Genomic DNA, 12,546 nt, shown 5'->3' on the forward strand with positions numbered 1-12,546 from the left:
AATTTATGTTGCAAAAGATAAAAAATTATGAGCGCCACACGTAAGAGCTCAAAAAAATAAACATTCTGCAAGCGTTTGAAATTTTGGCCAATGACTGAATAACTTAATGTATTTTCACTTTAATGGAAAAAAAAATTAGTTTCGTCTTATTTCTCAATTTCACATTAAAAAATAACGTGCGCCTGGCCTCCCGGGTGAGCATCACAAAGAGAAACGTCAAAAGTAATTTTGCATTTGTTTTGTTTTGTTTCGTTTCGTTTCGATTTTTTGTGTTGTGCTACCGAGAAACTCGGGCAGTTGCTCCATTAAATGGTAAAAGTCGTCGTGACGGCCGGTTTCCATCGGGTAGAAGCTGCATACTAGATCGAAATTATCACCGGTCAATAGCGCAGATTCTGAGGACAACAAAGGTGTCAATACTTCCGACCTGCAGCAGCGGCTAAACAGTGCCACCCTGAAAAAGTGCCCCGTCTGCTGGAAGAAGTGTGAAAAAAACATTTCCGAAGAGACCGAAGAAGCATCCGGAGCTGCTCAACAAACTCGACGGCTTTCGCAGCCTAATGGATTACTGCGGTACTCTCCAGCAAACAAAACCCTCAAGCAACAGATACAGAAAACGAGTGACCATAATAAACCAGCACCGATAAGGAAATCAAGAATCGGTAAGTGGACTTCATCCTTATTGATAAATCTTTTATAACTTTCCCATTTTTTTACTTAAGTCGGAATGCATCAGCATCTTGATGGGGATCAACCAGCCGGATAACGATGGAATCCAAGGGTAGTGTTTGGAACCGACATTTAACAAACCTGATACCGATTTTACGCATTCATAAATGAGCTCACTGACCCGCTGGTTTCATCGACCATCTGATTCGTTGAGGGCCCCACTACTCACGAACTTTTATCTAAGATTATTGCCGAAGCCAAGAAACAGCTGACAAATGCCATCTAGGAGCTGCAAACTAACAAGATGGATGGTAATTTATTGTCGGATTGATGCAAGTGGTCGAAAGTCGATGGGAATCCGCTGGTGCATTTAAGGGTCATAGCACGAAACCAGGTGAGAATAAATATAACTAATCATTTAAATAACTAAAAGCAAACTCTCAACAATTTCAGCACAATAACACCAAAAGTGCGACAGCAACTACCAGACAGCAACATCATCTTGTACAGATGCGTGGTAGTCTTCACATTTTCAATCAATGGCCCGTGTAGGGATCCGTTAGAATGTCGTTCATAAAATAATTATCAGGTAAGAACAATTGACGATGATTTTTCTTGTATAACGCATACACCCAAAAAAAATCAGATGAATCGGATGCAAAAGTTTATGGTATCAATTGGCCATTTAAGGCTATCTCTAAATAAAACAACTGTTAGTTACTTTATTGTATTAGAGAAGACTTTCTTCAAATAGTAAATAATTGACAGCTTAATAAGCGTGGATTATATAAAGTTGAAAGTATTTTGTTCTAATTTTCAGATCGGTGATATTCTGCTCAACATGCACGAACGAGGAAATATGAAGCCTATAATCGCGCACAGCTTTCCTGCTACGAAATCAATGTCGCCATCCTTCTTCATCATGGCAGTTCCTGAAATGTCGCGCACATAATTGTGCAATTTAGTTTGCAACGGAAGATCACCCATCGGGATACCTTCCGCGACTGAGTCATCGATGTTGCTTATCTGGCAGGCTATTGAGACTTACTGAGGAGATTCTTAGGCCTAACCTGAGAGAATGTGCGTAAGTATTCATTTCTTCATTGGTGTCCTACTCAATTATAATGGATCATGAACAGCTAAAGAAAAAATGTTTCAAATCAATGTTGTGAGAAGTTCAATTTATCATTTTTTTTTAAATTTTATATAAGCTCTTCATGAATCAAGCAGAATTTTAATTAGGAGATAATTTAACTAAAAAATTATTCAACGAAATCTAATAGTTAAAATAAACATGTTTCAACAATCATTGTTTTAGCATAACTGTTTTTCTTTGTTTGTGATGTCTTTTGATCAAGTTGATTAATAATTTTGATTAAACTGATTGTAAAACCAAGCATTGCGTATAGTTCTCGATTAAATTGATCATGTTGCAAGTTTGTCTGTATTGATTGAGCCTGAATAGGACGTTACATAAATCACGTAAATATGATGGCCAGAAAAGGATAACTTTTATTCATAGTACTTGGTTTTAAATAATCAATATTTCATAAAATTTTATTGAGCTAGAGCTAAGGTTTTGTATCTATCACCCTTTGTATCCAATTGATGATAAAATGCTTACATGATTTGGGTGAATCTAATTTTGAAGCAAGCCATTATTGTCAAATGTTTTGTGTTGTAGAAAGCAGAACCTTTTTTTTTTGAAAAAAAAAATGAACTAGCCTTGTATTATAGCAATTTTTGAAACTGTAAATAAAATTTTTGTTCACGAATATCATGTCTTTTGAAATTTTATCTCATCCGAAATTCACCCGATATAATGTTATATCTATGAAGATCTAATATTATGACAAAAACGACGCTTCACTTTTGTGCGTCGAATTCGATTTAAATTTACATCATTAATGACATAATATTACGTCGAATGTATCCGCTGGAATTTATGGCTTCAAGCGTTTCTGTCTTTCAAAATTACACGACTTTAAATTACAAGATCTAATTTTATGTCAAATGTGATGCTTCAGTTTTGTGCATCCAATTTGACATAAATTTACATCAAAAATTTAATAGTGTGTACGTAAACATTGTCTGTTTGTAACTTCTAGCATATCACAGTATTTTTTAGCTGATGCCCCGTAAACAACAGCCCCGTAATTCAAAAAATTACCATACAAGGCTTTATGGTAAAGCATCATTACTTTTGGTGTACCACCACATCTGATTCCACTAATAATCTTCAGCATTGTTCGCGATACACGAATTTGGGTGATGTGGCGCTATCTGGTTTTGAGAAATACTAGGAGTGTGAAGTTTGGACGATGAGGCTTGCTGTCATATTGGGGCGCGTTAGCAGCGATCAAACTGCGAAAGGCAGTTTCCGCCAGGCCGTCTATAAAAGACCCTTTGGGAAGAAACGTGTGACTTTTCTGTTGCTGGCAGTCGAAGACGTCACTTATAAACAAACCAATTTACGTTCTTCTATCGTTGTTATTATTGTGATCAAATCGTTAAAGTTTAATTAATTTAAGTAATATAAGTGTAATCTAAGTTAATATCAGTGTTTCTTTCGTGAAATATATGAAGAATGAGAACTTACCTGTGAATTGATTTACACGCTGAAGAAGAAACTACACTTACCATCCTGGGAATAACCATCGAACCTGAAAAGAAAGAGATACTTACCGTTTTGGACATCATAATTACACCTGGAAGGATAGCAATCAGAGGACTTTAGCCGGCAGAAACGAGGTACTTTACCATATGGTCCTTCGAACCGGATGCTCGTCGAACTCCGAGCGTTCGTAACCTTACCATTCCTGCGAGGAGTTTTTGTTTCTTACCACGTTGTCGGAAATCTTTCCTTCATCAATCCTGTTGGAGAAGTTCCTGGAAAAAAAATTTAATACAAGGCACGAAATTGCCTTTAAAAGATAACCCTGCACGATGGCCGCCGAGCGCAGAATCAAGTCGCTCAAGTTAAGATTACGCAGCATTGAAACATCCTTCAGCCTAATAAGGGTGTTCGTCGATAATTTCCGAGAAGATACCCAGTCTATTGAAGTTCCGGTTCGGCTGGAGAATCTCGGAGTCCTATGGGCGGACTTCTGCAAAACTCAGGCTGAGTTGGAGGCCGCTGAAGTTGACGATCCGGAAGTCATCGATCTTCAACTCAAGCAGCGTGCTCAATTTGAAACGGAATATTACCGTGTCAAAGGATTTTTGCTTTCCGTCAATAAAAATAACTCGGCACCATGCATCCAATCTTCTCAGTCCAGTGCGCACTTCCCTGCGTCGTCTCAAATTCGACTACCCGACGTTAAACTGCCCGTATTCAACGGAACGCTCGAGCATTGGCTTAACTTCCACGACCTGTTCATTTCTTTAGTGCATTCTTCCAGTGAATTGTCTAACATACAAAAGTTTTACTATTTGCGATCCTCCCTGGCTGGAGATGCACTAAAGCTCATTCAAACAATCGGGCTCAGCGCTAACAACTATCCTGTTGCCTGGAATCTGCTCGTGGAACACTTCCAAAATCCATCACGTCTCAAGCAAGCGTACATCGATTCCCTTTTTGAGTTTACGCCATTGAAGCGAGAATCAGCAACCGATCTTCATTCCCTAGTAGAAAAATTCGAAGCCAACGTCCGAATTCTGAAGCAACTGGGTGAACGAACTGAGTATTGGGATGTTCTTCTTATTCGCATGCTGAGTATTCGACTTGATGCTAAAACACGAAGAGATTGGGAAGAATTTGCATCAACTCATGAAGCAACCACGTTTCCGGATTTGGTCTTGTTTCTCCAAAGAAGGGTTACGGTTCTGCAGAGCGTCAGCAATGTTAATCTGGACACTCCGTCCATCCCTGCGTCGAAAAAACCAGTATATCGAGCGGCAGTTGTCAGCAATGGGGCCACTCAAGTTTCGTTTCGTCAATGCCATGCCTGTTCTGAACATCATCCTCTCTACCAATGCTCTGTGTTTTCGAAAATGACCACCGAGGACAAGGAGAAGCTCGTGCGTCGCCAGCAGCTGTGTCGTAACTGCCTACGAAAGGGTCATCAAGCCAGAACCTGTCAGTCCAAAAACACCTGCCGTAAATGTAGAGGGAAGCACCATAGCCAAATTTGCAGCCAGGACTCCGTTCAAGCTGAATCTAACCGATCGAAAACTGATCTCAACGCCCCCAAGGATCCCATTCCCACCGGTGACGAATGTTCTTCATCATTGTCCGCGGCAGTTCAACGGTCTCCCAGTGGATTTCGCTCTCACAAGGTACTTCTCGCAACGGCCGTGATTAATCTTGTTGATGATCGTGGCAATACTCATCCAGCTAGAGCACTTCTCGACTCTGGAAGCGAGTGCAGTTTTATCACCGAAGCACTCTCTCAAAAACTCAAGGTTCAACGCAACAAGGTTCATCTGGCGATCTCTGGCATTGGCCAGTCATCCGTTCAAGCTCGCTGTAAACTTCGGGCCACCGTGCATTCCCGAATTACAGAATTCTCTACTGTTGTCGAACTGTTTGTGTTACCAAAACTTACCCTGAACTTACCATCCACGACATTAAATATTTCCAAATGGAACGTGCCAAAGGGAATTCGATTAGCGGACCCAGTTTTCTACGAAAGCCATCATATCGATGTCGTTCTGGGGGCCGATATCTTTTTCGAACTATTCAAAACTTCCGGAAGAGTACCTCTCGGAGATTCTCTTCCTACTCTAGTGAATTCCGTTCTTGGTTGGGTAGTATCCGGAAAGGTATCGAATTTCAATAATGTTAGCACCGTAGCCTCCAATGTCGCAACTGTCGCAGACGTGTACCGCTTAATGCAACGTTTTTGGGTCATCGAAGAAGACGATTCAGCTTCCTGTTTGTCGGTTGAAGAGGCTGCCTGCGAAAATCACTTCCGCCGAACAGTTCGACGTAATTCGGAAGGCCGATACATAGTACGACTTCCTTTGAAAGAGGCCGATTCCAGAATTGGTGACAATCGCAGCATTGCCCTTCGTCGGTTCCACATGCTTGAGGCTCGCTTGCAACAGAATAGTGATCTACGGTCTCAATATCAGGACTTCATGGCGGAATACCTAGCCCTTGGACACATGCGGCGTGTAGACGAAGTTTTGCACTCCAATCCACAATACTATCTGCCTCATCATGCCGTGATTCGTGCTGACAGCGCCACTACCAAGGTGCGAGTCGTGTTTGACGCGTCTTGCAAGTCCTCGACAGGAAAATCCCTCAATGACGCGCTTATGGTCGGGCCAGTTATACAGGATGATCTACGAGCCATAATATTGAGAACCCGAATCAACCCAGTGTTACTGATCGCTGACATCAAACAAATGTACCGCCAAATCCTGGTTGACGAACGAGATACTCCGCTCCAACGAATTCTCTGGCGAAATTCTCCCGACAAATCCATCGGCACATTCGAGCTAAAAACTGTCACCTATGGCACTGCTAGTGCACCTTTCCTTGCTACCAGAACACTTCAGCAACTTGCCGACGATGAAAAACTGCATTTCCCGGAAGGCTCAAAGGTTTTGAGGAAGGACGTGTACGTGGACGATTTGGTAACCAGCGGAAGCTCTCCTGATGAAGTTACTAAAATTCGAAATCAACTGGATCAACTGTGCAAACGTGGAGGTTTTGAATTCCGGAAATTCGCATCGAATGTCGAAGCAGTTCTTGACGGCATCTCTCCGGAAAGACGTGCTCTTCAATCTTCAGTCGAGTTGGCGGCTGATCAATGTATCAAAACTCTCGGGTTGCACTGGGAACCATCGACGGACAATTTACGTTTTCGAATCCAGGTACCTGATGAACCCCACAACACGGTAATGAGCAAACGAATAGCCCTTTCACAGATCGCTCAGCTATTCGATCCCTTGGGTTTGGTCGGTCCAGTCATCGTCACTGCAAAAATTTTCATGCAGACTCTGTGGAGTCTTAATTCGGATGACGGTAAACCCTGGGGATGGGACCAGCCACTGCCTGCCTCTCTCGCAAGTTATTGGGAGAACTACACTTCGCAACTACCATCCCTTAGCCAGCTACGAATTCCACGTTGTATCGTAGTATCAAATTTCGAAACTGTTCAATTGCACTTGTTCTCTGATGCTTCCGAGCAAGCTTACGGTGCGTGCGCTTATTTTCGGTCGACCGACACAGCAGGCAACATTGCAGTTGGTCTGCTAACCGCAAAATCAAAAGTGGCTCCCTTAAAAAAGCGCAGCATACCCCGACTGGAGCTCTGCGGAGCACTCGAGGCTGCCCAACTGAGCAAAAAGATCTCCTTCGCCTTTGGGAAAACTTTTCCAACCTTTTTCTGGGTCGATTCCACTACCGTTCTAGCCTGGCTAAGGTCAACTCCATCCAATTGGACCACATTCGTTGCTAACCGGGTTTCCAAGATTCAACTCGCAACTGAAGGATCGACCTGGAATCACGTAGCCGGTCAGCAGAATCCAGCTGACCACATATCTCGAGGCATTGATGCAGATACGCTTCTCGCTTGTGACTTGTGGTGGCAAGGTCCTGAATGGCTCCGATCAGACCAAAGTTTTTGGCCAGCATCATCATCGAATCACACCTTCGATACCCAATTGGAGTATCGAACAGCAAAATCCACAGTTTTAACAGCCACAATCGAACCTACATTCATTGACGCTTATGTGGCACGGTTTTCCAAATTTCAAACCATGCTGCGCGTAACAGCGTTTTGCCTGCGCTTTTCTCTAACTCGTCGGAGTCCACGGAACTCCCGAACATTCCAGCCATTCCTCACTTCGGACGAAATTCGCGATGCTGAGCATGTCCTCATCCGGTTAGTACAAGCCCAGGAGTTCTCCGACTACGTCGCAGCCCTTGAAGCATCAAAACCAACTCCCGTCAAATCTCGACTGAGATGGTTCACTCCGTTTTTGGATTCCAGCCACCTCATGCGCATAGGAGGGCGCATCGACAGATCATCGTTGACCTACGACGCCAAGCATCAAATTCTACTCCCTTATCAGCATCGCTTCTCCATCTTGCTCGTCGAATGCTACCATGAGAGACATTTGCATGCAGCACCGCAATTGCTTCTGGGAATCCTGCGCCTCCGGTACTGGATCATAGGGGCCAGGAATCTGGCCAAAACTGTCGTCCACCGCTGCGTTATTTGCGTCCGAGCTCGCCCTAAATTGGTGGAACAATTTATGGCCGAGCTACCAAGGGAGCGCATAACTGCCACCCGACCATTCACGAAAACAGGCGTCGACTACTGGGGCCCGATTCTGCTTAAGCCTCCCCAACGTCGCGCAGCCCCAACCAAAGCGTTCGTAGCAATCTTCGTGTGCTTCAGCACAAAAGCTGTCCACATCGAGCTTGTATTCGATTTGACAACAGCAAAATTTCTTCAAGCCTTGAGACGCTTTGTTTCTCGTCGGGGTCCACCCTCCGACATGTACAGTGATAACGGTAGAAATTTCCTTGGGGCAAGAAATGAGCTAAAACGGTTGCTCAAGAATCCAGAATACACCAACACGGTAGCAGCCGAATGTACTGATTTGAACATCCGCTGGCACTTCAATCCTCCGAGGGCATCCCATTTTGGAGGGCTGTGGGAATCAGCAATTAATTCAGCTCAAAAGCATTTTTTGCGCGTGGTCCGCGATCGTCCGCTAGCGTACGATGACATGGACACCTTATTGTGTCAAATAGAATGCTGTTTGAACTCTCGGCCAATTGTTCCTCTTAGCGATGATCCTACCGACTATGAACCACTTACACCGGGACACTTTTTGGTCGGCACTGCTCTTAAATCTGTTCCGGATGAAAATCATGCTGAAGTTCCGTTCAACTATCTCCGAAAGTGGCAGCAAACACAAAAATTGTTCCAAGATATTTGGCGGAGGTGGCACCTGGAATATTTAGCTACGTTAGAACCAAGGGCTAGATGGTGCAACTCACCTGTGTCGATACAACAAAATCAATTGGTGCTTCTCAAGGACGATGCAACTCCTCCGATTCGCTGGCCGACTGCTAGGGTAGCAGAAATTCATCCGGGAAAAGATGGCATCACCAGGGTGGTCACTCTCCAGACTCCTAAGGGCTACTGCACAAGACCGGTGGCTAAAATTTGTCTGTTGCCGATTGCATCAACGCCTGATGAATCAAAACCAACAGCAGGAGCCGAACAATCAACACCAGAAAAAATTTTCGAAGGAATTCAACCTGATCCCGACTGCAGCAGTAAACTATAATTTCCAAGGCCTAGTTTGGCTTGGATCAGGTGAGTTCCTGTCCAATGCAACTTAAACACCAAAAAACCGCTACCGGGTCTTAATTATTCCAGGATTCACGACACAACCGACCGACTTTTCATCGCACAAGCACTTTCTACCACTTACTTGTTTTGTACGTTCCTGCTCAACTGGATTGAGCTGCCGTTCACCGTAGTTCCACCCCACTCGATTCCCGATAGCAACGGTTTCACAAAATTTCAAGGCACTTTATTACAGTGAATACGAACACCTACCTACCAACAATTCAACACGACTTCACGACTGTACGATGCAATGTAAACATTGTCTTCACGCTCAACGAGAAAGGGCCATCGTCAAGTACACGCTCCAACGGACGAACTCATATGGATGCTGTCAGAAAAAGTATTTCTGAAGGGGCCAGTATGTTCGCGATACACGAATTTGGGTGATGTGGCGCTATCTGGTTTTGAGAAATACTAGGAGTGTGAAGTTTGGACGATGAGGCTTGCTGTCATATTGGGGCGCGTTAGCAGCGATCAAACTGCGAAAGGCAGTTTCCGCCAGGCCGTCTATAAAAGACCCTTTGGGAAGAAACGTGTGACTTTTCTGTTGCTGGCAGTCGAAGACGTCACTTATAAACAAACCAATTTACGTTCTTCTATCGTTGTTATTATTGTGATCAAATCGTTAAAGTTTAATTAATTTAAGTAATATAAGTGTAATCTAAGTTAATATCAGTGTTTCTTTCGTGAAATATATGAAGAATGAGAACTTACCTGTGAATTGATTTACACGCTGAAGAAGAAACTACACTTACCATCCTGGGAATAACCATCGAACCTGAAAAGAAAGAGATACTTACCGTTTTGGACATCATAATTACACCTGGAAGGATAGCAATCAGAGGACTTTAGCCGGCAGAAACGAGGTACTTTACCAAGCATGTTTTGTTTATCCAGTATGTTTTGTTTTATCGTTTTGATGTGTGTACCATATCTAAGCATCTGATCAAGGGTTATTCCCAAGTACTTGTAACTTCTGACTGTTTCTAAATTTTCACCTGCCATCGTCAGTTGGAGTTTTTTGTCACTATCTTTAAATAGCATTGCTTTAGTTTTCGTGCTATTAAGTAGTAAACCCAACTCTGTAGCTTTTTCTACAAACTGATTTATCTCTGCTTGCATTTTTTTCGTGGCTGAATCCAAAGACTTTGCTTTGACGATTTTGAAAAAATCGTCGGCAAACTGTAAAGTTGTTACTTCAGGATCAAGGTTTGTATTGTGTAATGAGGCAGTGTATATATTGAACAGTACAGGTGACATTACGTCTCCTTGTGGTACTCCAGTAGAGATTTTTTGACTGACAGTTCCTTGTTCAGTGTAAACTAATGTTTTCCGGTTAATAAGGAAATTGTAAATCCATGTACATGTATCTTTTCTGAAACCATTGTTTATCATTATTTCGTAGAGTTTTTTCACATCCACGGTATTGAACGCATTTGAAAAATCAAAGAAAACACCGATGATTGTGAACTTATCTCTTCTTGCGGCTTTGATCAGATTTGTTGCGAAGGTTAAACAATGCTCTGTGGACATTCCTTTACGGAATCCGAAGGAAAGATCTGGAAGAACATTGTTAATTTTGCACGTTTCCTGTACGTCTTCAAGGACAGCTGCATTTAACATTTTAACTAGGGTTGGTAGAAGTGAAATAGGTCGGCTAGAGCTAACTTCATTGGGTGGTTTGTTTGGTTTAAGAATTGGGATTATTTTTATTTCTTTCAGGTGTTCGTCTAACATAGCTTTTCTCCACATTTCATTAAGTAAATCAATAGTTTTCGTTATGGATGGTAAGTCTAAATTTTTCAATACACCGTAGTCAATGTTATCGGTTCCCGGTGATGATGTTTGTAATTTATTTTTTAGAAATTTTTTCCAATTCTGGAAGTTAATTATGTTTGTTCTTGTGTTATTTTCCGGTTGAAGAGGTTCTACTGTAGTTGAATGTCCGAAGTTTTTGATGAGAAATTGTGTAGCCATTTCTTTATTATTGACGATCGGATTGTTTTTAGGATTGGCTACCGGGAGAAATTTTAATCTTTTTATTAGTTTCCAATTCTCTCGAGTATTTCTGGGATCTATAGAACTAGATAGCTCTATCATCTTATCCTTTATGTGTTGTTTTTTTGCTTTTAAAAATACTGCTGAGGATTTTTTCCATCGTACCAAATTTTCACTATTACTGCATTTATAATATTCTCGCAGAGCGTGTTGTTTCTGTTCGTACAATTGGGATAGATCAGAGCTCCAGTAGTATTTTGGAGTGTGATTGCTTATTTTTTTATGTTTACTTCTTATATTTTTGGTAAGGTTCGACAAATCTTTCAAGTTGTCGAATTCCCAGTGTTTAGTTTGTGATATTTCTTCTACTATTCTTTTTCTGTCAAAATAATACTTTTGTTTTGGTTCAACTACCAAGTCTAAACACGTTTCAATCATCAAATGACCACTCCCTCCAAACGTCTTTTCAGCTACATTCCAATGAACTTTATCAAAAAGATTTGTCGAGCATAATGTAAGATCTATCGCACTAGGTCTTTGATTATTTACTGGAGGTATAAATGTGGGTACTCCCGTGTTCAGTAACATCAAGTTTGAACTTATAATGGCATCATGGACCACTTTTCCTTTAGAGTTTGTGTCTTGGCATCCCCATATTACGTTGTGACTATTAAAATCTCCTCCTAATACAGACCCCGTTCGATTTTGGCAACACGCCCGTACATTTTATGTTGCCAAAATCGAATGTTGCCAAAATCGAACGGTTTTTTTTCTTATCTTGTTTTTCGGTTATTTGTACAAAATAATAAATATTATTATCAAAAACGTGGTTTTTAGTCAATTTTCGACCATTTGTTAAATTTTTAATTTTTTTTTATCATTTTTTGTATGCATTTTGCACTTTTCTTGTTTTGTTTAAAATGTTTATTTTCTTTTGTCATATTTGCTGTTTTTGTCATTCTTCTTCATTTTTTAGTTGTTCTTTGTCATATTCAGTGTTTTGTTTGAATTTGTTTTTTAACTTTTTGAATTTTTCATCTTTTTGTCATTTTTGAGTACTTTATAAAATTTTTCAAAATCTTTGGTTTTTATTGTTGCATTTTATCACCATTTTAGAACATACAACCGTATTAATGGTATTTGTCTATATTAAATTGATCATGTTATAACGAAAACTCAAAGGTAATGTTGTTTCTAAAAACCGTTCGATTTAGGCACATGTGCCAAAATCGGATGTTGCCAAAATCGAATGTTGCCAAAATCGAATGTTGCACGCAGAAAAATATATTTTAAAAATAATAAGATTTCGACCAAAAATAATAAAAATTTTGGTTGGGAAAAAGCACAAATATATTTTTGATAACACTGACAAAAAACATCGATTCGATTTGAACTTATCGTTTGATTGAAACTAAAATACACCTTTTTTAAAAATGATTCTAAATTTCTGTCAAAACAATAAAATCAAATAAGATTGAGAATTACAAAATTATTATTATTGGAAAAATAAATCATTGAGGGGTTTTTTTATTTCAAATTAAAAAAGAAATGTTGATAT

At 40.9% G+C, this 12,546-nt stretch overlaps 1 protein-coding gene and 1 long non-coding RNA gene across 2 annotated transcripts; both read left to right on the forward strand.

The window, feature by feature from the left end:
- Positions 1-269: 269 nt before the first annotated feature.
- Positions 270-2,233, forward strand: LOC129749665 (uncharacterized). Its single transcript, XR_008738124.1, has 4 exons — positions 270-662; positions 723-1,063; positions 1,123-1,258; positions 1,490-2,233. It is a non-coding gene; the product is annotated as an uncharacterized LOC129749665 (long non-coding RNA).
- Positions 2,234-3,615: 1,382 nt separating this feature from the next.
- Positions 3,616-8,925, forward strand: LOC129742492 (uncharacterized). Its single transcript, XM_055734393.1, has one exon. The coding sequence runs from the start codon at positions 3,616-3,618 to the stop codon at positions 8,923-8,925; it is 5,310 nt and encodes a 1,769-aa protein (XP_055590368.1).
- Positions 8,926-12,546: the final 3,621 nt, after the last annotated feature.

The sequence above is a fragment of the Uranotaenia lowii genome, chromosome 2 (assembly GCF_029784155.1).
Source record: "Uranotaenia lowii strain MFRU-FL chromosome 2, ASM2978415v1, whole genome shotgun sequence".
NCBI classification, from domain to species: domain Eukaryota; kingdom Metazoa; phylum Arthropoda; class Insecta; order Diptera; family Culicidae; genus Uranotaenia; species Uranotaenia lowii.

Coding starts and splice junctions, on each gene's coding strand:
- LOC129742492 (XM_055734393.1), top strand. CDS start 3,616: ATGGCCGCCGAGCGCAGAATCAAGTCGCTCAAGTTAAGATTACGCAGC.